At 43.3% G+C, this 24,494-nt stretch overlaps 2 protein-coding genes across 3 annotated transcripts; both read left to right on the forward strand.

Moving 5' to 3' along the window:
• The first annotated feature begins 1,040 nt into the window (after positions 1-1,040).
• LOC103185518 (superoxide dismutase [Cu-Zn]-like) lies at positions 1,041-8,201 on the forward strand. 2 transcript variants are annotated; one of them, XM_042333827.1, is made up of 6 exons: positions 1,041-1,175; positions 2,664-2,714; positions 3,800-3,893; positions 4,912-4,981; positions 5,906-6,023; positions 7,880-8,201. In XM_042333827.1, exons 1-6 carry the CDS (start codon positions 1,101-1,103, stop codon positions 7,994-7,996), a joined length of 525 nt encoding a protein of 174 aa, XP_042189761.1. In that variant the 5' UTR covers positions 1,041-1,100; the 3' UTR covers positions 7,997-8,201.
• A 10,095-nt stretch (positions 8,202-18,296) lies between these two features.
• Positions 18,297-24,407, forward strand: LOC103185517 (superoxide dismutase [Cu-Zn]). Its single transcript, XM_042334255.1, has 5 exons — positions 18,297-18,434; positions 20,978-21,071; positions 22,170-22,239; positions 23,751-23,868; positions 24,272-24,407. Exons 1-5 carry the CDS (start codon positions 18,318-18,320, stop codon positions 24,395-24,397), a joined length of 525 nt encoding a protein of 174 aa, XP_042190189.1. The 5' UTR covers positions 18,297-18,317; the 3' UTR covers positions 24,398-24,407.
• The last annotated feature ends 87 nt before the right edge of the window (positions 24,408-24,494 follow it).

Below are 24,494 nucleotides of genomic sequence, written 5' to 3' on the forward strand. Positions count from 1 at the left end.
GGCACCCTTCGCCACGCTCCCTTCGCCCGGCACCCTTCGCCACGCTCCCTTCGCCACGCTCCCTTCGCCCGGCACCCTTCGCCCGGCTCCCTTCGCCCGGCACCCTTCGCCCGGCACCCTTCGCCCGGCACCCTTCGCCACGCTCCCTTCGCCCGGCACCCTTCGCCACGCTCCCTTCGCCACGCTCCCTTCGCCCGGCTCCCTTCGCCCGGCACCCTTCGCCCGGCACCCTTCGCCCGGCACCCTTCGCCCGGCACCCTTCGCCACGCTCCCTTCGCCCGGCACCCTTCGCCCGGCACCCTTCGCCACGCTCCCTTCGCCCGGCACCCTTCGCCCGGCTCCCTTCGCCCGGCTCCCTTCGCCCGGCACCCTTCGCCCGGCTCCCTTCGCCCGGCACCCTTCGCCCGGCACCCTTCGCCCGGCTCCCTTCGCCCGGCACCCTTCGCCCGGCTCCCTTCGCCCGGCACCCTTCGCCCGGCACCCTTCGCCCGGCTCCCTTCGCCCGGCTCCCTTCGCCCGGCTCCCTTCGCCCGGCTCCCTTCGCCCGGCACCCTTCGCCCGGCACCCTTCGCCCGGCACCCTTCGCCCGGCTCCCTTCGCCCGGCTCCCTTCGCCCGGCTCCCTTCGCCCGGCACCCTTCGCCCGGCACCCTTCGCCCGGCTCCCTTCGCCCGGGACCCTTCGCCCGGCACCCTTCGCCACGCTCCCTGCCTTACCTCCTTCAAGGCGCGTCTTAAAACTCTCCTCTTCAACTGAGCTTTTGGCCACCCCCCTCCTCCTCCTCCCCCCTCCCCGCTCCCCCCCTGATCAGGACCCCTAACTCGGGGCCAAATCCCTGATTGTCCAGCGCCTTGGGACGTCCTCCTGACGTGAAAGGCGCTTCGCAGCTGTAATCTGGTTGGTTGGTGCGCTGCGCTGCGCTGTGCGCTGTGCTGTGCGGTGACGCCCTCCCGCTGGAGCAGCTGAGCCCACACACAGCCTGGCGACAGGCAGACGCGAGGCCGAGCTGCGCTTGCGCGCGGGGTGGGGGGGCGTGTCCTGTCTATAAAGCCGGGCGCTGCTCTGCGCACGCGCGGCTTTGCGGACGGCGAGAGCGGTGTCATGGCGCTTCTGAGAGCCGTGTGCGTGATGAAGGGCAGCGGAGACGTGACCGGCAGTGTTAACTTCGAGCAGACCGTGAGTCGCAGGGGAGCAGGAGCTGACGGCGCCCTCCCTGCGTGTTGGGCAGCGCTTCGCTTCGCGGGCGGCGGCGGCGATTGTTTTTCTGTGTCAAGTCCATTCGGGGCGGACTTCGGCCCTCCGGATCCCGCCAGCGTTTCCCTACCGTTCCTCTCGGGCCGCCCCACTCGCCGCGCCTCCGCGGTCTGATGTGGCCTCTGCCCCCCCCCCCCCCCACCCCCTCTGCCCCCCCCCCACCCCCACCCCCTCTGCCCCCCCCCCCACCCCCTCTGCCCCCCCCCACCCCCTCTGCCCCCCCCACCCCCTCTGCCCCCCCCCACCCCCTCTGCCCCCCCCCCCACCCCCTCTGCCCCCCCCCACCCCCTCTGCCCCCCCCCCACCCCCTCTGCCCCCCCCCCACCCCCACCCCCTCTGCCCCCATTTCTCTTTCCCTCCCTGAGCCGCAGAGGACGGGGCACAGGGGATCCGACCGGAGCTGCGATAGCAGCGCGACTGCAGAGAGCGGGGAGAGAGCCTCGGTCACACGGACAGGGGCGGCGACACCCCTCTCCATCTCTCTCTCTCTCTCTCTCTATTAACAGTATTAAACATTACCGTTTAAAAACAAACTCACCCCGCGGGCGTCCTCTCTCTACCCAATATTTTTTTTTTGCTTTGTCATTGCTCCAGATGTCCAGCAGATAACATTGATCAGTTATTGGAAGGCACGCGCCTAAAATCAACTAACTACAGGTTATGTGAATTTAAAGTCGCCATCAAGCAGGTGATAATGCTTAAAAAGGCTCTCCACATCTCGCCTGGCTGACTGTATTAGTATATTTGCTTTGAGTTCCTCTCATTCTTGAGATTATCGTCTCAAAACGCAACACAGGTAATGGCTTTCCAAGGATGGCGATTATTTGTAAGCAAATATGCATCCAATTTGTGCGCAGTAAATCTCACAAACCACTGAAGTGAATGGCCAGTTTATCTGCAGGAGCGTTTTCCAGGATAAAAGTAAATAGTAACCCTTGCATTTCATATATCACATCTTCGAGGCACCTCAAAGCGCTTCAAGGAATATACTGTAAAGTGAATTGACTGAACATTTGTGGGTGAAACGCGGCAGCCGATTGCGCACAGCAGTGTCCCACAAACAGTTGTGGATTGAGTGAATTTTTTTTAAGGATTATTATCCCAGATACTTTCTGAGTAGTGCCATGTAACATCCACCTAAAGGGGAGATTGATCCTCTGTTTTAATGTTGTCCAAACACATGACAATGGAGCACTTGCCCAATACCGCACCTAGACTGAGCTCAGTAATCTGAGCAATTATAGAGTAAATGCTGTCTTTGCGCTATATGTAGGAAGCAATAAAATACATATAGCAGTATGTAGGAAGTAATAATTGCTGGATATCCCTGTCAATTATGAAAAAGTTGTTTTATAAAGTGCATTTGTGTAGCTTACTGACTACAATGTAAATGTATTTCAAAATTGGCAGGTCAGAAAGGAAAGGAGATGGAGGATGTTTTGCTGGGACAGTGAGTTAGTGGTAAGGCCACTTGGTGGCACTGAACAATTGATTTCATAAGAGAACAGAACATTTATAGTCCATAGAATATGAAGTTGTTCCAAACCAAATTTAGTAAGTACTATTAGGATTTGCAGTCTTATAAAGGTAAGAAATAAAAAATACTGGGAATGTGACATAATTGAAATTATAGCCTAGAAGGGCCCCTTTGAGCCACTCCTGGAGTTGTATATTTCAAGTACAAATTTCTAACTGTGGTTGGAGACATCTGTGCTGAATTACATTCGGTACTAGATAATAACATCGACAACAACTTGCACTTATACAGCACCCTCCACAGATAAGATTATGATCAGTAACCATTTTAGGCACGAGTAGACCATTGGCATTCTAGAGTGTAATTTCTCACAAGGTTCCTTAATTTATCTATTAATGTTGAATTTTATACACAGTAGAACAAAACCACCTGCATCCATATTTGCCAAATCACAATCTTAAATGCTTCTATTGAGTTCTCATTCAGTCTTCTGTGATCAAGTCCCAAGTAACCATCTTTGTGCCTATCACTGTGGTTAAATTTTGGAATTAATTTGGCATTTTTTTACTACTTATGTACATAATGGATTTTTATTGTTTGTCATACCTGTTTGGAAATCTGCAAATTTGAACATGGTTTGATGTGAATCCAGCCTCCAAATCAATACACAAAATGATAGTGCAGTCGATAACGATCACTGTAATACTTCACTGAAAAACTGGCGCCCAGCCAGATGACCATGAAAACTTTCTTCCCCTCTTTCCTCACCACTTTTCTTGGCAAAGTATAATTAAATATAATTTTCAAAGTATAATTGAAGAACTGCATGTTAGATATATTCACGTGGACCTTGTCAGGCTAGGAGACGTGAATAGTTTTTTTTAAACAACATGCATTTATATAATGTTCTTCAGTGTCTCAGAGCTTTTCCTTTGCTTCAGGCTGTTTCTCAGTCCCCTTATGGTCTGCCCCTTCCACATCTCTTGCACCTATTCCAGAATTTAATTCCATGTCCTGTTGCTTCACCTGAAGAGTTTGTAGACCTCTCTGATGGAAAATTTTCTTCTAGGGAAGTGGACCGGTCACAGTAAAAGGAACTATTAATGGACTGACACCTGGAAAACATGGGTTCCATGTTCATGTCTTTGGAGACAATACTAACGGTATGGATTGTGTACTTACCACTTGGGCAATTCATTGCTTATAATAATAATAATCCTTGCATTTGATATAGCGCTTTTCACGTCGGGAGGATGTCCCAAAGCGCTTCACAGAACACACTGTAAAGTGAATTGACTGTATGTGGGCGAACGCGGCAGCCAATTGCGCACAGCAATGTACCACAAACAGTTGTAGATTGAAAATGACCAATTTATTATTGTTTTTGGTTTTGGAGGGATTATTATTAGGCATGTGGAGCAAGGAAACTTGCCCAAGGTTTCGCCCTGCCTGGAATTGAACTCAGGTCTCTCGCTTGCAAAGCAAGTGCTCTAACCACTGAGCTACAGGACTCCGCTTACTGCTTGGGTGAATTTTTTAAACTGAATGCACAATTGCATGTTATTGAATCTGAGTAACTTGAATGGAAATAAGGGCACAGCTTCAGAATTGTAAAATATATAGTTTGCACAGGGTTATCACAGTAGGAACAAGTTACCACAAAGAATGAGTGATTACCAGAAAATAGCTGATGCAATTGCTTGATGCTGTAAATCGGGAGATATTGGGATTGCTATATGGTGCCTTCAATACTGGTCCTGGTTGCTCCCTCTGCTCAGCAAGCACAAGTGTGCCCCACCATCAGTGGTCAGGCATTCAGTGTATCTGCCCCATTCTATAGAATCCCATACCTTTTGCTTGCCCCTTTCTTTGCTGCATTCAAGATCCACCTCAGGAACTTTCACTTTGACTGGGCTTTCGGCCAATTTCCCACCCCTGGATCATGTGCAAACCCTAGACTTTCCAGCACATTGGACCATCCTCCCAACGTGAGGAGTTAAATAAATGTAAATTTGAAATGTATTCACTCAATTTACTGTTGTAATTAAATTGGTTGGGCTATATAATTTAAAATCTGTTTACCAAGGCAAATTACATATAAAGCCATCTATTTAATATTACTTGCTATTTGACATGATCGATGTGTATTCTCCTCACAAATGTGTTTTGTTTAAACTCTAGGCTGCGTCAGTGCAGGACCTCATTTTAATCCCCTGGGGAAAAACCATGGTGCACCACAAGATCTAGAGAGGTATGTTGTGCACAGATGGTAATGCAAGATCTTAAATATCTCACTGATGTAGTGGCCAAGTGTTTGTCCATCAGCAAAATATGATTATAATTTACCTTAGGCTTGTGATTTGTGAAAACTTTGAAAAGCTCCTACTAACTTTCTAATCCAGTGGCACACTACAGTTTTCTTTGCCCTTTCATCAATGTGAATGAAGAGCATTGGGATTACACCATCTAAAATTGGTGGAAAGGGCTGGATAGAAAATGTCCTGTTCTTGTTTTCCTATGTTCCTGAAAAAGGCCAAACTCAATGATCAATTCAGTATTGCTACAGTTAGCTTTGTTTTCCAAGATGAGGCACACTTTTGTCTTCCTGTATGAGTTCACTTGGGTGCTTGCTGGTGTACTGTATTCACTCAAATTACTGTACTGAACACTCCCGTGTACTGAAGACCCTTTGGCTCACTTTACTGCACTATAATAATAATCCTTGCATTTGATATAGCGCTTTTCACGTCATCTAGATGTCTCAAAGCGCTTCACAGAATATACTGTAAAGTGAATTGACTATATATTTGTGGGCGAAACACTGTGGATAGTAAATGTTTCTGATGCCATTTTGTCGAGGAAATAACAGTGCTATTTTCTGTGTACAATACACAGGAAGTGCCATGAGCAGTGACGCGACAACTTGGAAGTCGGACGTTTTTGTTTTGCGTATAATGTAGTGTCTAGGATATTGGACTCGGCCAATATTAAATGTTTCTATGTGATAAATTGGTATTGGACAAGTAGTTGAATAGTGTCTCACTACTCTGCTGTCATGTTGAGTCCTTCAAACCAGTTTTTATGTTGGCTCAAATTGGGCTGTACGTTTCTATTGTAATGTATTTTGTATAAATGTTATCCCTCAATCTAAATTGAATCATTTTAAAATCTTAAGACATGTAGGTGACCTGGGCAATGTTGAAGCTAATGCAGCTGGTGTGGCCAATATTGCCATTGAGGATAAAATTATCCAACTGTCAGGCAGCAATTCCATTATTGGACGCACTCTTGTGGTAAGTATTAAGATGAAAGGTAGCAAACGTGTTTCTATTATTCAAGAAGGGATAAACTGTGTAATATTGACCAGTGAGTTTAACATCAATTCTGAGCAAATTACTGGAATCCTATCATTTGGGACAGATTATCTGAAGAAATGGACAAATCAGAGGGACTCGGCAAGGTTTTGTGAAAGGTAGATAATGTCTCAAAGCCTAACGTGTGTTTTTGACAACCATTATGGTAGTAAGTAAAGCAGAATCAGGAGGTAGCATTTGATGAGCTATTTTACTAAGGCAACATTGTAACATGAAATTCACACGGATGCAGAGTGGGTCAGAGGAAGAAATAATTGAAGGACAATGAAAGTGATGCCGTTCAGATTGGTGCTGGGGCCCCAGATTGCCATGCTACCTGAAAAGGGGTTACTTCCAGGTTTGCTGCTGATCAAGATTGGAAGTTAAAAAGAAAATTAGAACATTAAGTAAGAGAACAAGTTTATGGGAGATGGGAGTTTAACATTACAAAATGTTCACTTTGGATGCAAGAACAGCAGATTGGAATATGTTCTAAATGGAAAAGAACTAAGATATGGAACCCTTAAAACTGTTAAAGGGTTCAATTACTAGACTGTCAGTTTAACCTAGGAGCACAAGTTTGGACATTGATCTTGACCCAAATGACAAGTTTGGAGGGGCAGAAAGCGACCAAGAAAGCTAATGGAATGTTGAGCTTTATGGCGATGGATTTGGAATCTCAAAGGAAGGAAACGTTGCTTCTGTTCAGTGCATTGGTTGGACATTTGAAATATTGTATCCAGTTTTGGGTAGTCAGTCTTACTAAGGCTACACTTGTAATGTATTCATCAATGATTTACTAGATTAATACCTATGATTAAGTGGTTTTGGCGTGATGAGAAGCTGAATAAAGTTAGGTTGAAAGTCCCAAGGGCCTTTCATCCAAATCCCATTTGTGATATTTAATCCTTGTCAGACAGCTGCTAATGTATTGTAGTCATGAAATATTATATCAGGCTAGGTATTCAATGTAGTTCCTCTCTTCTAACAAGTGGAAATAAATGCACAGAATAAAGAGACAAGCTTATCTCTGCATCCAAAGAATAAAGATAGTGCCCCATTAAAATTAAAGCTTGAACATTCCATTTGAAAATACCTGGCCATTCCTTTGCAAATGCCCCATGTGAAATCGGCTCAATTTGGTTACTAATGAGTGCAGATCTACATTAGTTCATTCTGATGTTGCGTGTTAACTGATCTCAGAACTATAGCTCCAGGAACTAGACCAGGGAAATTTGATTAAAGTTCATGATGAATCAATCCTACGGTGGTACTGGAATAGGCACATTGACCTCTGCTTACATTTGTATACATTACTGGAACCTATTTTGAAACTACATTTGGCTACAACCTTTCCCATGTTTGAAAGAAATATAAAAGTAAGGTTTTGACTATGTACTTTGAGCCTTGATTGCAATTTTTAAAATTATGAAAATTTGAAACACAACAACTAGCATTCAAAAAAACATGTTTTGGCCATTTTCTTATTACACTTCAGAGCTTATTTTCCAGTTCCCCAATTTTGTGGTTGAACTCAACTGAATAAGTAGTGCCATTTTTTTTCTCAACAGCCATCCTTAACGCTTCAGACTCAGTTTATATTGAAATTAAACTTTTGGTTGTTGGCTCACCATATTTGGCCCAAATTATTATTTGATGCCCTTTAATCTAAGAATTATTGAATCAGTTTTGAATCTAGGATGATTTTTTTGTAAAAAATATTATAGCAATAGTTGTAACAGCCAAGATTGTGTGTTAAGGTACAGATACTAATTTTTTTAATTTTGCTTCTGAAGGTTCATGAGAAGGATGATGACCTGGGAAAAGGTGGACACAGTGACAGTCTTACAACTGGAAATGCTGGAGGACGTTTAGCTTGTGGAGTGATTGGAATTGCCTCTGCAGAAAAGTGAATTTTGTAGATTGGGGTATTGACCTGTGTTGAACAATAATTGATTCAAAATACAATGGTAACCTAGAGCAACTTTATTTGTTTGGATTTAGCCTTCAAATTGTTTCCAAAACTATGTACTGTTCCTGTTCAAAAAAAGTAAACCCAAACTATAATCATTCTACTAGATTTAACAAATGTCATTAAAGTTGATTGTATTAATAGTACCAAACTTTGTCACATTTTGTTACAGCAGCTTGACTACAGCTACAATTTTAAACAATGTAAAGGCCATATATTTGTTGGGGGCTTTTTCCAGCAAGTGAAGTCTTACTTGAGTTCCTTCTGAAAATGGGAATGTTTTAAAATTGCACCAAATTAGTCTTCTATACAGCGTAATTATCATGGTCGCATGGGCAATGACTACACGTTCCTTCAGGTGTTCCTTCATATAGTACTCAAATGTTAGAAGTGTTGGAATCTTTACTCCCAAATTGAATGGTATCCTTTCCTGTGGTACCTTGTGAGTTTAAAAGACTGCACTTCCCTGTCAAATCAGGCATGATCATGAATTTAAACATCTGATTTCTTTTCCATGGAGTGCCCTGGATTATGTGTTAATTCTTTGACTTCTTCAGGGGCTTCACAATTAGGTAGTGAGAACAATACCACCAGACCCATGTGTTCACAATTGGAGAAGAGGAAGCACATATTGCTCAATAGGTACACAGGAATTGAATAAAATAATACACTTTAGGCAAAATCATATGACGTATATACTGTCTTACCTCTCCAATGATGAACTTTGGAAGCTTCTCAAAGCATAAAAATATCTGCCACTAGGATGAGAAAGTAAAAAATAATATTCCTCAAATCTTTTCTGGAAAATACAATTTATGTGGCATCTTTCATGGTGGGAGGATGTCCCAAAGTGCTGGACAGTTGAGGGTTTTGACCTGAGCTGGGGGTTGGATTTAGGAGGTGGGGGGGTTGAGTGGTGAATGATGAATGATGACAGTGCAATTAAGGAGGAAGGTCTTTTGAGATACATTTTGATGTAAATGAGGGGCTGAGGTGAGGGGACTCCAGGATGGAGTTCTGGAGAATGGGGGTAAAAGATGAATTAAAAACCTGACTGCCGATGGTTGAGGTAAGATAAGAATTGGGTTGGTAAGGTTTAAGAAGGTCAAGGAGATAGGATGGGGCAAGACTATAGGGATTTACAAGTGAGGATGAGGATCTTGAACTTTATGGGGGATGGGAAGCCAGTGGAGCTGTGCAAGGAATGGGGTGATAGCTCATGGAGCCTGATGCAGGAGAGGATGTGAGCTGCAGAGCTTTGGAGGAGTTGGGAAGTCTGGCAAATAGAGAGATGGGAGAGTCTTGCCTGGATTTGATGAAAGCATAGATAAGTGTCTCTGCAGCCTGATGAGAGGTAGTGGTGGAAGTGGGCAATGGTGTGGAGGTGGGGGAAAAGATGAACAAATCAGAAGGGGGATGTGGGGGTTCAAAGGACAGTTGAAAATAAAGCAACACAGGCTCCTTGCAATGAAGATTATTGTACATCCTTGTAGATTGATGCTGTCAATGTTTGAGGTGAGAATAACAATCCTTGCATTTGGTATAGTGCCTTATCACGTCATTGAGCTGTCTCAAAGAACTTCACAAAATACATTGTAAAATGGATCAGCTGTGTATTTTGTGGACAGAACATGGCAGCCATTTGCACACAGCAGTGTCTCACAAACAGTTGTGGATTGAGTGACCAAATGTTTTTTGGAGGGATTATTACCCTGGAAAGCGATCTGCCAATCAACTAACAACTGGGTTCCTACTTACTGCTAGCTAAACAGACCTGTGGAGTAAGGAAACTTGCCTAAGGTTTCACACTGCCCAGGAATCAAACAAAAGCGAATCAGAGATGTTGGGATAGGAAAGAATTAAACCAGGAAAGTACAGAATGTTGAGCTAAGAAAAATGGCAGAGGAGAAGGGTAAATTGTCAACAATGTTGAAGGTGGCAGTGGTCAAGAAGACAGTCTGGGCACAGCTGGAGGGAATGTCATATCACATTGTAAGCCGTGTCAGGTGCAATTTGAAACCGTTTTGAAATAGTCTCCAGGAAATGTAAAAGTCAAGCTTTTCAAATTCCTGTTGCAACCATGAGAATTGATGTTGCAATGTTGTGGTCTTCCAAACTGTGGCCTTGGACATTCTGGAGTGTGCTGAGATTATAAATCATCAGTATTTAAATTCGGGCCTGGGGAATTCGAACCATTAAACCAACCAGTTTGTTGTTTAGCCAGACATTTCCAATGGACAATTAAGCAACTGCCAATCGCAACTCTATTTCTGAAAGCCATTTATAAAGACCTGCATAGAATCATAGAATTGTACAGCACAAATGGAGGCCATTTCACCCATCGTGTGTGTGCTGGCTCTTTGAAAAGAGCTATCCAAATTAATCCCATTTCCCCATTCTCTCCCCATAGCCCTGCAAACTTGTCCTCCCCAAATAATTATCTACTCTCTTAAAAGTTGTTATCGAATCGGCTTCCACCACCCTTTCAGGCAATGTATTCCAGATCCGAACAACTCTTTGTGTGAAACAATTTCTCCTCACCTCCCCTCTTTCTTTTAATAACTATTTTAAATTGGTGTCCTCGGGTTACCGACCCACTTGCCAGTGGAAATAATTTCTCCTTGTTCACACTATTGAATTCCCTCATAATTTTGAAAACTTCTATTAAGTCTCCTCTAACCTTTTCTTCTCCAAGGAGAATAATCCTAGCCTTCTCTAGCCTCTCCTGATAACTGAAGTCCCTCATTCCTGGTACCATCCTGGTAAATCTCTGCACCCTCTCCAATGCCTTGACATAATAATAATAAGAATAATAATCCTTGCATTTGATATAGCGCTTTTTACGTTGGGAGGATGTCCCAAAGCGCTTCACAGAACACACTGTAAAGTGAATTGACTGTATATTTGTGGGCGAACGCGGCAGCCAATTGCGCACAGCAATGTCCCACAAACAGTCGTAGATTGAAAATGACCAATTTATTATTTTTTTTCGTTTTGGAGGGATTATTAGGTGTGTGGAGTAAGGAAACTTGCCCAAGGTTTCGCCCTCTGCCTGGGATTGAACTCAGGTCTCTCGCTTCCAAAGCGAGCGCTCTAACCACTGAGCTACAGGACTCCGCTTTGTCCTGTCGCTGTCTCAAAGCGCTTCACAGGATATATTGTAAAATGAATCCACTGTATATTTTGTATAATTGAGAACGTGTTAGATTTCATTGCTCTAGTTTTGTGTATACGTTAAGTAAAACCATATTAAGATGAAAACAACTGCAAATGCTGTCAATCCCAGCCCTCCCTGCACTGTCCCTTCCCAAACCAGCTCTTTCACGTGGGTGGTGTAGGAGTTCACGTGTAGGTGTTCGCTGATGCGTAAACGTTGGAAACAGTGACAGTTGTGGTCTGTGATCCCTTCCACAGCCACAGAGAGAGAGAGAGAGAGAGGTCTGCAGTGGGAGACTGGGAAACCATGGCCAGGGCTATCTGTATACTTTTTGGTATCCGTAATGCCTTTGGAGTCGTTCACTTCAAATCAGATGTGAGTAACAGTAAAACCAGACTTTAAACTAGACTTGGGCAGTTTGAGTTTAAATAACATTCTTCAATGATCCGCTCAACAGAACCCCTTCAGTGTTAACCAAAGGGTTTGTTTTGTACTCCCAAGTTGTGTCGTTACTGTTCTCAGTGGTGGTTAGTGAGACCCTTCATTGCATACGGTCGGAATAACTAACTACGCGTTATCTCTGTGAGCTGTGGTGCAACACCGACTACTGAGAAAAACTGCGATTGAGTTGTGGGAACACTGGCAGTAAAATGACCAGGACTCGTGTACACTGAGGAAGAGGGACCTTTCATTGGCATTGCTGTACTACATCCTCAAGATGCGTTGGTGTCACTTGTTGTCACCCTTTAGACCTCGAGGCTTGTGAGTTTATATGAAGCTGATCAATGAGAATTTTTTTTAAAAAAGGGAATATATATTCAAATAGAGACAAATCGTGTCCAGAGGAAAAAATATGTAAAAACCAGAATTCCCACACCGAGAGTTGTTATTTCTGCAATTAAAAAACTCCCATAAAAGGGAGTGGAACCAGAAAAGGGGGTGACTGGGTTGCCAACTGTCAATAAAGTTAAGTTGCTTTTTGAAGGAAGCCGTTTTTGATGTGTCAGTACAATCAACAACAAAAAAAACCATAAGGGAATAAAAAAAATTCTTCTCCCTTGAATCCCCAGTCCTAAAATATTCAAATTAATTGGCTACTTATTGATGTTTATGGGATACTGCTGGCACAGATTAACTGCTTATTTTGTCAATGTAACAACATCCACTTGATGTTCTAATCAATTATAATTAATTATTATTATTTCTGATGTGGGGAGGGTGGTCATCTGAAAGGTTTTCTTAGAAAATCCTCAATTTTTAAAATTGTGATCACATTTAAACTGGAAACCGAGAAATACAGACACACAAAATGCCAGAGGGAAAGCAGATGAGAAAAAAGTGAGAAAACAAGAGATCAGTTTACACTTATATAGCCATAAAAGAAATATGTCAAAATGCTTTACACCATATAGATGTTAACAATAATAATAATCCTTGCATTTGATATAGCGCTTTTCACGTCGGGAGGACGTCCCAAAGTGCTTCACAGAACACACTGTAAAGTGAATTGACTGTATATTTGTGGGCGAATGCGGCAGCCAATTGCGCACAGCAATGTCCCACAAACAGTCGTAGATTGAAAATGACCAATTTATTATTGTTTTTGATTTTGGAGGGATTATTATTAGGTGTGTGGAGTAAGGAAACTTGCCCAAGGTTTCGCCCTCTGCCTGGAATTGAACTCAGGTCTCTCACTTGCAAAGCGAGTGCTCTAACCACTGAGCTACAGGACTCCACAAACCTGTTGCTATTCCTTAATGTCCGGTTGGAATTACAGAGGTTCACACTCTGCAGTGTTGCTCACTTTGGTTGGATCCTGGCAGTATGGCCACAGCATTGTCCTTGCACAAACTTGATGTCCTCAAGTCAGCTTTTCACTGTGGGAGTAGAGGAAACTGACTTAAGTCATTGTCATTGAAATGCCGAAATGCTCCAAATAGCTTTAAATAGTAATCCATTTTTAAAGCGTCACTAATTGAATAAAATGAGCAGAGTTAGTAAAGATTTTTACATGGAATTTTGATTTTGTAGATGAATGGACACATGACAGTAAAAGGAGAGTTTACTGGGCTGCCTCCTGGAAAGCATACACTTAATATTCACAGCTTTGGTGACATCACTGATGGTATGAAATTTATATCTTGTGGTTACGCAATGGGTTTGATGTTCTTTCTATGCTTGCGTGTCAATGCTTTAGCTGTAACCTACCAAATGTTTTGCAGAAATTACAAATAACCTCCAAAGATGGCCAAAAGTATGGTCAAAGAGGCAGGTCTTGAGACAGAGCTTGGAGGAGGTGCAGGAATGGGATGAGGCGAAGGGAGTTCTAGCGAGTGGGGCAGAGATGGGAAGCAATTGGTGGAAAGAGAACATCTTGGACTAGTAGTTGAATTTGTCTTGAGGAGAAAGGAAGGGCCATGAATTTAACCTTTGACTTAAAACAAAGCCAACTTTGAAGGGATGAGCATGGAACAAGCTAAAGTAAAATGGGAGCATTTGATAGTTACAACTAACACACAGTGGAATCTATTCAAAAAGGTAATTGTAATTTTGTTGTCGTTGTTGTAGCACATTATATAAATAGGAATGCACCCATGAAAGCAAAGATCGTGCTTCCAAGTCCCGTTGTATGTAAATGGTGAAGTGTTAGATGGTTTTTCGAGTGATATTGTGAAGTGGATTTCTGTTATGTTCAGAGATTTACATTGGCTGCACATGCTAACAAGTCAGAAAAACAGCTAAGTATTGAGGATTTAGAAAATACCACAGCAACAAGATATTACTCAGCTAAACAGCTTGTTTCCCCTATCAAAGGAGTCAAGAAGATAACAGCAAGTTACGGGCAGACATTATGTTTGGGGAGCTGCACATGCTCAAAAGATTTTTTAAAAAATCATAGATGTCTTCTGTAAAGCAGGTATTTTGTTTAAACGGCCAAATTACTGAGACCTTTACTCCACTGGTACTGAATCATTAACATTAAGTGTGACCTGGATTGAAAATAATGCATACTTTTAAAAATTGTACAGCACAACATTTCTGCAAATTGCTGGTGGTAGAATATGAAGCCCTCTTGGTGGAAAAAATTAATAGGTTTGTAGGGATTCTCCAATGGATCCTCTAGTCCAACCCTAGAGAATACATGTTGGGGATTGAGTAGACATCCATACCAGGCGAGGCACAATCAACTAATGGAAAATCTCATGATAACTAGACCTCCTTTGAGGCTGCTGGGGCATTCACCCTACTTTTCTTTTGTTTAATCAAAATATATATATTTATTTGTTGCTATATATTTACGCTTGTCCCAGATATTATCAAACCTGTTACAAAAAAGAAGACGCAACATGTTATTATCCTGTTACAGAATGCAACAGACCCGGCCCCTTGTGACGGAGGGCTTGCCTCTGCGCACTCCACTTTGGTGAAGGGACCAAGGCTTCCCTGCAGTTGCAAATGAGGTCTTGTAACCCTTCCCTATCCCTCCCCTTTTAGTGGGGAGTGTGGACAGATTCACAGCACACAGGTTGTGCACACATTTTTTTCGGACGCACCCTTAAAGACAGTCATGAATTGCCCGTGTGCACTGCCCGCACACCCTGATAAGACGCACTTACTGCTTTCGGATGGCGTCCCGATGTGCACAGTACACAACATGTTTACCCAAACACACGTCTGGAAACCTCACAAACCCATACACGAGTCCCACCCATCATCTTCTGGGGTTCTGTTCCCTTTTTCTACAGGGAGCAGTTACATGGTTGGGCTAGTCCAGGCTTTGCCATCATTTTACCGGACGGTGAGCCTTTACCTCACTCCCAGTCACTCCCCCTTTTATGGGGGGAGGCAGACATACTACATTTATGGGACGCTCATTTGTTTACATCTCGAGCGTCCCTCTATACATTTACATGGTCCCAGATGTTTATTCACAGTTTTGGGTGCCCTTGTGAATGCACCCTGATGTCTCCTTCTCACTGGTAGGGACCCCGGCGTGGGGGATGTGATGCCACTGTGGGGGCAGCTAGCACAGGAGTGGCCCTGGCTGGGGTCAAGCATGTCCCTCAGTATGTAGTCCTTGATCCTAGTGTGCGTGAGCCTGAGGCAGGCCCTCTCCGTCCCTCGTTCTGCCTGAAGACCACCAGGTTTCGGGAGTGCCAAAGTGCCTCCTTTACAGAGTTGATAATCCTCCAGGCACACTTGCTGTGGATTTTGCTGGTGCCCAGGAAGAGGCTGAGGGCAGCGCTGACTGGCCCAGACCTCAACTATGCATGAAAGCCATGAGGGGAAGGCCCTTTTTATCACCAACCAACCTGATGGTTGTTGGTCAGGGCCGGTGACGAGGCATTCTGCCACATGTCACCACAGTCACCACAGGATAACTCCTGATCGGGTTGGCCCTCTCCCCCTTACTGTTTCAACTACTTGCCGCGTGGATCACTCGGTGATTGCGTGGGGGTCTGGAATGGTGTTCTTCATAAATTTCTCTACACATGATAGGTGTTTTGCCACACTCCAACTGCGAGGAACGTTTTGAGGCAGTCCTGCCAGACACGCCCTTCTCAGCACCAGGTACAGGTAGAAGCCCAGCACATAGTGGCATTTGTTGCTGGCGTAGAGGGGCTCTAGGCACAGCCTCAGGCAGCCACACACAAAGGTGGCCATGAGGATCAGGGCTACGTTAGGGACATCTTCCCCCCTGTGCTCCTTGCTAGTACTGTTTAATTTTTTCTACTGTTCCTGGTCCTTTTAACTTCTTTAGGGTGAAAGATGTCAGTACTGATAGCTGCCATTAACTGCCAGCAAATATATTTTTTTGTGTATCCTCTGTGAAGTCAGTCTGGAGATAGCAAATAACTCTCTGCCACCCAGCATGGATTCTTTTTTGTTGATCTGTTTTTAAGTAATGTAATCTAGTGTTCTGGACTTCTCAAAAAAAAAAGTTAATGTTATTTGTTTAAGGTTGGGTCAGTGCAGGATCTCATTTCAACCCCAATAAAAAAACAGTTTTGCTACAAGGTGTACTACAAGAAAGCAACATGTGAGTATTGGATTTTAATGTGCTTTCGATCTCGCTGCTTCACCCGTCCTTCACCCTCCCTGAACCCCAGTTCAGGTCCGTAACTCTTGTCCAGTTCTTTGGGACATCCTCCCAACGTGAAAGGCGCTATTCAAATGTAATTTTGTTATTGTTGTAATGTTAATAAAAAGAATAAAAAGTCCTTGAATATTTTTTAACAATGATTCCAGACACAAAACATTTTTTATTCTCTGTAGCCCTCAAGGTGACCTTGGGAACATTGATGTTAATGAAGATGGTTTGGCCAAGTTTGAATTTAATGCTTGCAATTTCAGCCTGTCAGGAATTAATTCTGTTATTGGACGCTCTCTGGTGGTAAGAATCATTACTTCAGGATATGTGTACCCCCACTTTTGTGTGCTCTTCTGAGCAAACTTTTCTGGGCATTGGAAAATGTTCTCTAATATACAAAAATAAACATCTAAAATACATTTTAATTGAGATGCATTTAAAACTGCAAATAGTGGTTACTGTTTCCTCTATATTCTTCTTCTCATTTTTGTAAAACTTTCATTTAACAGTTTTTGAAGTTAATTTATTCATCACTTGGTAGCCAGGTCCTGTTAATCTTTATCATATAATTTTAAATAATTCCATACCAATAGCAGAACTGGGTAATGGCATGTCTTTCCTTTTTAAAGATTCACAAGATTGAAGATGACCCAGCTAAAGCCTCAAATGAGAAGTACAAAACTGGAAATTTCAGCACAAGTTTAGCTTGGGGAGTGATTGGAATTTGTCAGAACAATATTTCACAGGAAGACTAAGTGAAAAAAATCCAACCAAACAGTGATACTGATTGTAATGATGTCTGTAATATCATTTGAGTTTTCCTCATGACATGCTAAATGTCATTTATTTATGTTAAATATTCTTCCACATCTCAGCTTCACTCTTTTGCACACAGTTACACAACGAACAGTTTTTCTAAAATGTTTCTGCATAAACACCAGTGATTATTTTTGTGTACTGAATATATTCATTCATAACTATTCAACTTTTCTTTCTTTCTATTTGGTGTACAAAAAAGGTTTGAACCAATAAAATTGTAATATTATTTGAACAGCCTTTCAATGCATTAATAAGTAAGTATTAGCTGCAGAACAGAACTGCAGAGAGAGAACAGAACTGCAGAGATCTATGGCAGAATATAATTATTTGAGCTCCCCTAACTGTTAAACAGCTCATAATATTTGTGAATGTGGTCAGTTTGAGAAAACGTCTGAATTATATCACTGATGTTTGCTTCTATTAAAACCACATGGTAGAAGCATTTAAAACGTATTTCATTTTTATATTGCATAACTTTTATTAAATTGGATATTTTTTGGTTTAACCCACCTGGTCACGGCATGCTTCCTTTCTTCTGAGGACAGCAACAGCAAACAACATTTGTATAGCGCCTCTCACTTTGGAGACCGTCCCAAGACGCCGGACAGTTAAGGGTTTGACCCAAGGTGGGGGATGGATTCCAGAGGGTGGGGGCCGAGGGGGCGGGAAAATTACCAAAGGTGTGTTCAAAGAGGAAGGTCTTGATAGGGACCTTGAAGGAGGTGCGGGAAGGAGGGAGGTGAGGGAGGGAGGGTGGGGTTCCAGAGTGGGAGCAGAAAGGGTGAAGGCTCGACTGCCAATGATGGGGCGGGCAAGGCGGGGGATACGAAGCCGGCAAAGCATTTGCGGAGCGCCGGGAGCAGGCGGGTTGGTAAGATTTTAGAAAGTCGCAGAGAGATAGGGTGGGGGCAAGACCATGGAGGGCTTTAGAAGTGAGGACAATTGAACTGATGGGAAGCCAGTGGAGCAGGGCAAGGATGGGTTGGGGGTGGTGGTGTGGGGGGGGGGGGTGGGCATCGAGTCCCATCAGGTACACACACCTACTGTGCAGGTACAGGTAATCTGCATCTGCAAAAAAGCGTGTGCGTGGCGGCGTGTGAATTTGCAGAGACCGCGTGAGATGTGACTGACAAAGCCATTGGCGGTGTTGGGGAGTGAGATGACGTAGTGGGGGGTGTGGGGTGTGAGGGGGACATGGTGGTGAAGGCGGTTTGTGTGCTGAAGGACGAAAGCCATTTCCAACGCCAGTTCCCTCCCGGCGCTGGAGACACAACTCCCGGTGTTGCTGGAGTCGTCCAGTTTGAATGGCAGGTGTGTGAGTGAGTGAGTGAGTGAGTGTGTGTGTGTGTGTGTGTGTGTGAGTGAGTGTGTGAGTGAGTGTGTGTGAGTGTGTGAGTGAGTGTGTGAGTGAGTGAGTGTGTGTGAGTGAGTGAGTGAGTGGGGGTTGTGTTGCCACTGAGTGTTTAGTTGGGATGGATGTGCTGTGTGAGCGTCACTCCCCCCCCACTCCCCCCCCCCCCACTAACTGACTCCAGATTTAAACCGCCGGGGGTTCTGCTGTGTGTCAGCGGTCACGGTGACCCCTCTCCTCTCCTCTCTCTCTCTCTCTCTCTCTCTCTGGGGTTTGCAAACCTGCAATTAAATGGCTCAATTTTTAACTCCGGTCTCCGTGGGGCGGGGAGGGGGTTTCTCTCGAAAAATAAATCCTTTTTTTTTGAATGACTCCATTTTAACGACGGCTCTGTCGCATTATTCGAATAACCGTTTTTTTTTTTGGGGGGGGGGGTGGGGGGGGGGTCGACAGAGCAGAACCCACACCGCTTCTTCTGGCTAAGATTTCTCCTTATTGAGCAGGAATTACCAGAACATGTTCAGGTTTGTTCCCACACAACTCCCCGGTCCCTTCTCCTCACTGGAAACCATTGACCACTCCCCACTGACTCTGACAAACCTCCCTTTTTTTGCCCCTCTCTCCCCCTTCACACACACACACACAGGTCCACATAAACTATCCAGTTGTTGCCCATCGCCATGTTCTGCTTTCCTCTCCCAGGTGCTGAAGCATGTCTGCCTGTCAATTCACTCTTTCCTCTCCCAACGCTCCCAGTGTGAATTCCTTCAGTCAAGCTTCCACCCACCCACAGCACTGAGAGGTTTGGTCAAAATGGCATCCTCCCTGTCCGTAAGCGGTAGTCAGAGCGCTCCTCGCTCTTTCTGCTGCCTTTGACACTCATCCTCCATATAAAGATAAAAGTTCACCCCTAACCTTGATGTTTGCCGACCTGTGTCTAAGACTCACGAGTCAGACATCCAATTTGACCAAAACAAATGTCCACCAATGTTTCTAGCACATTCGCTGCTTGGCAACTTATAACATGATTGAAATCTAAATTTAACGCATTATTATCACTCCATTCTTAGCTCTTGGGAATGTCGTCCGCAGACATGGGGTACACACCCAACTCTTATTTTTCCACCTCACTTTGTGACCCCCCAGTCCCCTGATGTTCTGTCAGTCTGCCTGTCAGACCTCAGGGGTTGGATAAGCGTGAATTTCCTTCAGCTGAACGTTGACAAGACGGAAGCCATACTCTTTGGCTCTCGTCAATGTCTTAAATCACATGGTTCTCACCTCCTCCACCTATCCGACCTCCCACTAAAACTCTCTGAATCCGTACTCAACCTAGGGGTCAGGTTCGACCCCCAATTGTCCTTCCTCCCCCCCCATCTGGTCCCTCAACAGCACCGCTTTCTTCCACCTCCGATGCATCGCCCGTCTCCGCCAATACCTCACCCCAAAAGCCGCCGAAATCCTGGTCCATGCCTTTGTCACCTCTCGGCTGGACTATTCAAATGCCCTCCTCGCCGGTCTCCCCTCCACTACCATTCATAAAATCCAGGTCATAATAATAATAATAATAATCCTTGCATTTGATATAGCGCTTTTCACGTCGGGAGGACGTCCCAAAGCGCTTCACAGAACACACTGTAAAGTGAATTGACTGTATATTTGTGGGCGAACGCGGCAGCCAATTGCGCACAGCAATGTCCCACAAACAGTCGTAGATTGAAAATGACCAATTTTATTATTGTTTTTTTTTTGTTTTTTTGGAGGGATTATTATTAGGCGTGTGGAGTAAGGAAACTTGCCCAAGGTTTCGCCCTGCCTGGAATTGAACTCAGGTCTCTCGCTTGCAAAGCGAGTGCTCTAACCATTGAGCTACAGGACTCATACAAAACTCTGCCGCCTGCATTCTTACCCACACCAAACTCCGCTCCCCGATTACCCCAGTCCTTGCCAGACTGCACTGGCTGCCTGTCCCAGAGAGGATCGATTTTAAGATCCTCACTCTTGCCTTCAAATCCCTCCACTCCTCTGCACGGCCCTACCTCTCTGATCTCCTCTCCCCACACAGCAGTGCATGTTGCCTTCGCTCCACCAGGTCTGACCTCCTCTTTGTCCCCCGAATCCTCCACTCCACCATCGGCGGCCGGGTCTTCAGCCACTACGCCCTGAGACTCTGGAACTCCGTTCCTCACTCCCTTCGCCTCACCCCCTTTCTCCCTACTTTCAAGTCTCGGCTGAAGACCTTTCTTTTCAACCGCGCTTTTGGTCACCTTCTTCCCCCTCCCCCTGGCTCGGCCCCAGGATCCGTTACTGTGAAGCTCTCTGAGACGCCGTCCGGCGTGGAGGGCGCTATATGAATCCAAGTTGTTGTTTTGACTAGTTTTCTAAATGAAAATTAAATATGTTCATGGAGAATTAACTTTATAATGTATGGTGCTAACTCAAAAGAACACCATATCTAACCACTTCTACGAGGCCACTTCTGTATGAAACTATTATCTTGCAGGAAAATGAGCCAGTGTTAATAAAAGGAAACATTTCTGGATTAGCTCCTGGAAAGCATGGGCTTCATGTTTGCACCTTTGGAAACCTTTTAAATGGTATGTAATATACACCTGTTTCATAAAAATATTCCATTACTATCTTACTGTCAATTTCAGTTCATTCCTGATTTTTCAATTTCCTAAGACAAATTGGTTTAGTTAGCATTGCATTTAGAGTAATAAGATATGCAAAAAAGTTTCATTTTCTCCTTTGAGTGCTCCACATTTTAAGTTCTCTGATAAATGCAGGATGTCATCACATTTCCATCGCCTTGGGATGTGCTGCCGACGTGAAAAGCTCTATACCCATGTGATTTTGTACTGTATTGTAACAGTTTAAGATGGGAATTTTTCAGTGGGAAAAGCAGCAGGCAGCTCTTGTAGTGTTTTTTTTAACCAGGATGACTATGGTAAGTAATTTGACATTTTAAATTTAGCTTACCTCAAAATAGACTCCAAGTCATATTCACTCCCAAGGCAGTAAATGGTCTAATTCCACCTGGAGCACTGTCTGCAATCCCTGTCATTGTATTAGAGTAAAAGATATCTTAATATTAGAGGAAATACACTGAGAAGCAAGTAGATTAATAGCTGTGTGTGGGCATAAATTATTGGGAGAATCTAGATAGAAGCGAAGACTCAGGGAGATCTTATTGAAATATTCAAGATCCAAAAGGCCATTTTTTAAAAAATCTTTGTGGCCAGCCAGATAATAATAATAATCCTTGCATTTGATATAGCACTTTTCACATCTTCTAGATATCTCAAAGCATTTCACAGAATAAACTGTAAAGTCAATTGACTGTATATTTGTGGATGAAACATGCACAGCAGTGTCCCACAAACAGTCGTGGATTGAAGTGACCAATTTTATTATTTTTTTTCTTGAGGGTTTATTATCAGTCATGTGGAGTAAGGAAACTTGCCCAAAGTTTTGCTTGTGAGGCGAGTGCTCTAACCACTGAGCTACAGGTCTTCCACAGATACAAAAGATAGTCTTTTCCTACACATTATTTATGTAATTTTGGTAAACAAAAGAATGGCTAGCCCTTTGTGTTGGACAAACCAGATGCTTAATGTCTTATTTCTCTTCGGAAACTTCTTTGTTGTTTTCCTGAATGCAAAGGAAATATTTCATAATATAATTGTTTCCAGGTCACTTCAGTTTAGGATCACATTTCAATCCATATGAGAAAAAACACGGAGGACCAGAAGATGAAGAAAGGTGAGTTTTGGATGTATAGATGGTCCAAGTAGGAACCATCATAAAAATAACAACAACAAACAACAACAACTTGGATTTATATGGCGGCCTTCACTCGGGGCATCATGGGGTAATGTCTTGGAGTGCTTAATAGTTGTGGAGTTTGACGGTAGGCCAGTTTGAGAAGGGGGTAACTATAGGCACGATGGAAGAGGAAAGTCTTTAGGTGTCATCTGGAGATGGATAAAGAGGGAGCAAGTGAAGGGATTGAGAAAAAAATAACCTTTTTGTTAATTAAAGTTGTGACCCAACATTAGAAATATAGTCAATCAATTGCCAGTTCTTGCCAGGCTCCACTGGCTTACAACCACTGAATGGTTTGATTTCAAGATCCTCACAAATGTCTTCAAATCCTTTCATGCCCTGACACCTTCCTACCTCGCCTACCTGCTTATTCCCCAATCTGTTGCCTTGGCTAGAATGCCTCTGTCCTCCTGCTTGCCCTACTATTGTACGGCTCTGAGATGCTACCCTGCATGAGGGGCACTATATAAATGCAAGTTATTGTTGAATTATGTCGACCATTTTTTAGTCTGCCAGGCTTTTACGCCTTGACAAGCGAGACATCTGGGTTCAATTCCAGGCAGGGCTAAACCTTGGGCAAGTTTCCTTACACCACACGCCTAATAATAATCCCTCCAAAACAAAAAAAATAATAAATTGGTCATTTTCAATCCACGACTGTTTGTGGGACACTGCTGTGTGCAATTGGCTGCCACCTTTCGCCCACAAATATACAGTTAATTCACTTTATAGCATATTCTGTGAAGTGTTTTGAGACATCTAGAAGATGTGAAAAGCGCGATATAAAATGCAAGGATTATTATTATTATATTTTATAGAACCCCAGAGCCAAAATATTTTGGAATTTAAAGTGTTACAAAATGTTACTTCCTGATGTAATGATATATTTCTATAAATTTAGACATTTGGGTGCCAGTTAGACAGAAATTGGATATTTTAATATTTAGTTCACTCCCACTGGTACTGATATCTGGTTAAACCTCAGTAGCAGGTCTTATTGGTGTCCTGCAGCTCAGTGGTTAGAGCATTCGCCCCGCAAGTGAGAGGACCTCGGTTCGACTCCCAGGCAGGGCAAAAAGTTGCGCAAGTTTTGTTACTCCACACACCTCTGTTTACCTTGCAGTACGTAGGTATCCGATCGTTTGTCAATTGCGGATCAATTTTCTGGGGGTAATATTCATTTAAAAAAAGAATAATAATTTGTCAGTCAATATACGACCTTTTGTGGGACACTGTTGTGCGCAATTGGGTCCCGGGTTTCACCCATAAAATATACAGTCAATTCACTTTACAGTATATTCTGTGAAGTGCTTTGAGATGGCTCGAAGACATGATAAGGCAATATATCAAATACAATTATTATTATTATATATTTGCTACAATTTTACTATGTAATAAAACATTCAACAAGTAAACTTTGGTGTCTTATTATTTTTAATCTGCTGTAGGCACGTAGGAGACCTGGGAAATGTGATAGCTAACAAAGAAGGTGTGGCAGAGTTTCAAATACAAGATCGACTTCTCCAACTTTCCGGAGTTTTGTCCATTATTGGACGTTCTCTGGTGGTAGGTACTAAAAGTCTGCCATTTGCTCAGTAACAACAATGGTAGCGTATTGTACTTTCAACTGCAGGATACTGCAGTTCAAATTGTGTGGAACTGCGTAGATTCTAGAAATTGCTGGGGTACTGAGGGGTTGTCTAATGCCCCTGTGATCAGTATTGAGATTTGTTCCTCCTGGCTGTTCTTTTAAACATTATTTAAAACATCTTTTAAATAATGGAAATACAAATTATTAATATAATAAATAATTGTAAATAATGTCAAATACAAATTTGACCTACTAGAATAATTCTGTTTTAATTTTAATTAACTATATTAATATATGTGCTTGTGTAAAGATAGAAGACTATCAAGTAAATGATGAATACAAATGTCTAGATCACTGACACTGTTTTACTTTGTAAAGATTGAGGAAAAAGAAGATGACTTGGGAAAAGCTGGAAATGAAGAAAGCCTTCTAACAGGGAATTCTGGAAAAGGTTTAGCCTGTGGAGTGATTGGTATAGCTGATGTTGTTATGAATTTAACTTGAGACTGATTATAATGTTTCTAAACTTAAGTATACAAATAGTTTTATATCAGTAAACAACATTTTCAAATTAGTTTAAACATTACCAATTTATATCAAA

This window comes from Callorhinchus milii, unplaced genomic scaffold (assembly GCF_018977255.1).
Source record: "Callorhinchus milii isolate IMCB2004 unplaced genomic scaffold, IMCB_Cmil_1.0 Scaffold4, whole genome shotgun sequence".
NCBI lineage: Eukaryota > Metazoa > Chordata > Chondrichthyes > Chimaeriformes > Callorhinchidae > Callorhinchus > Callorhinchus milii.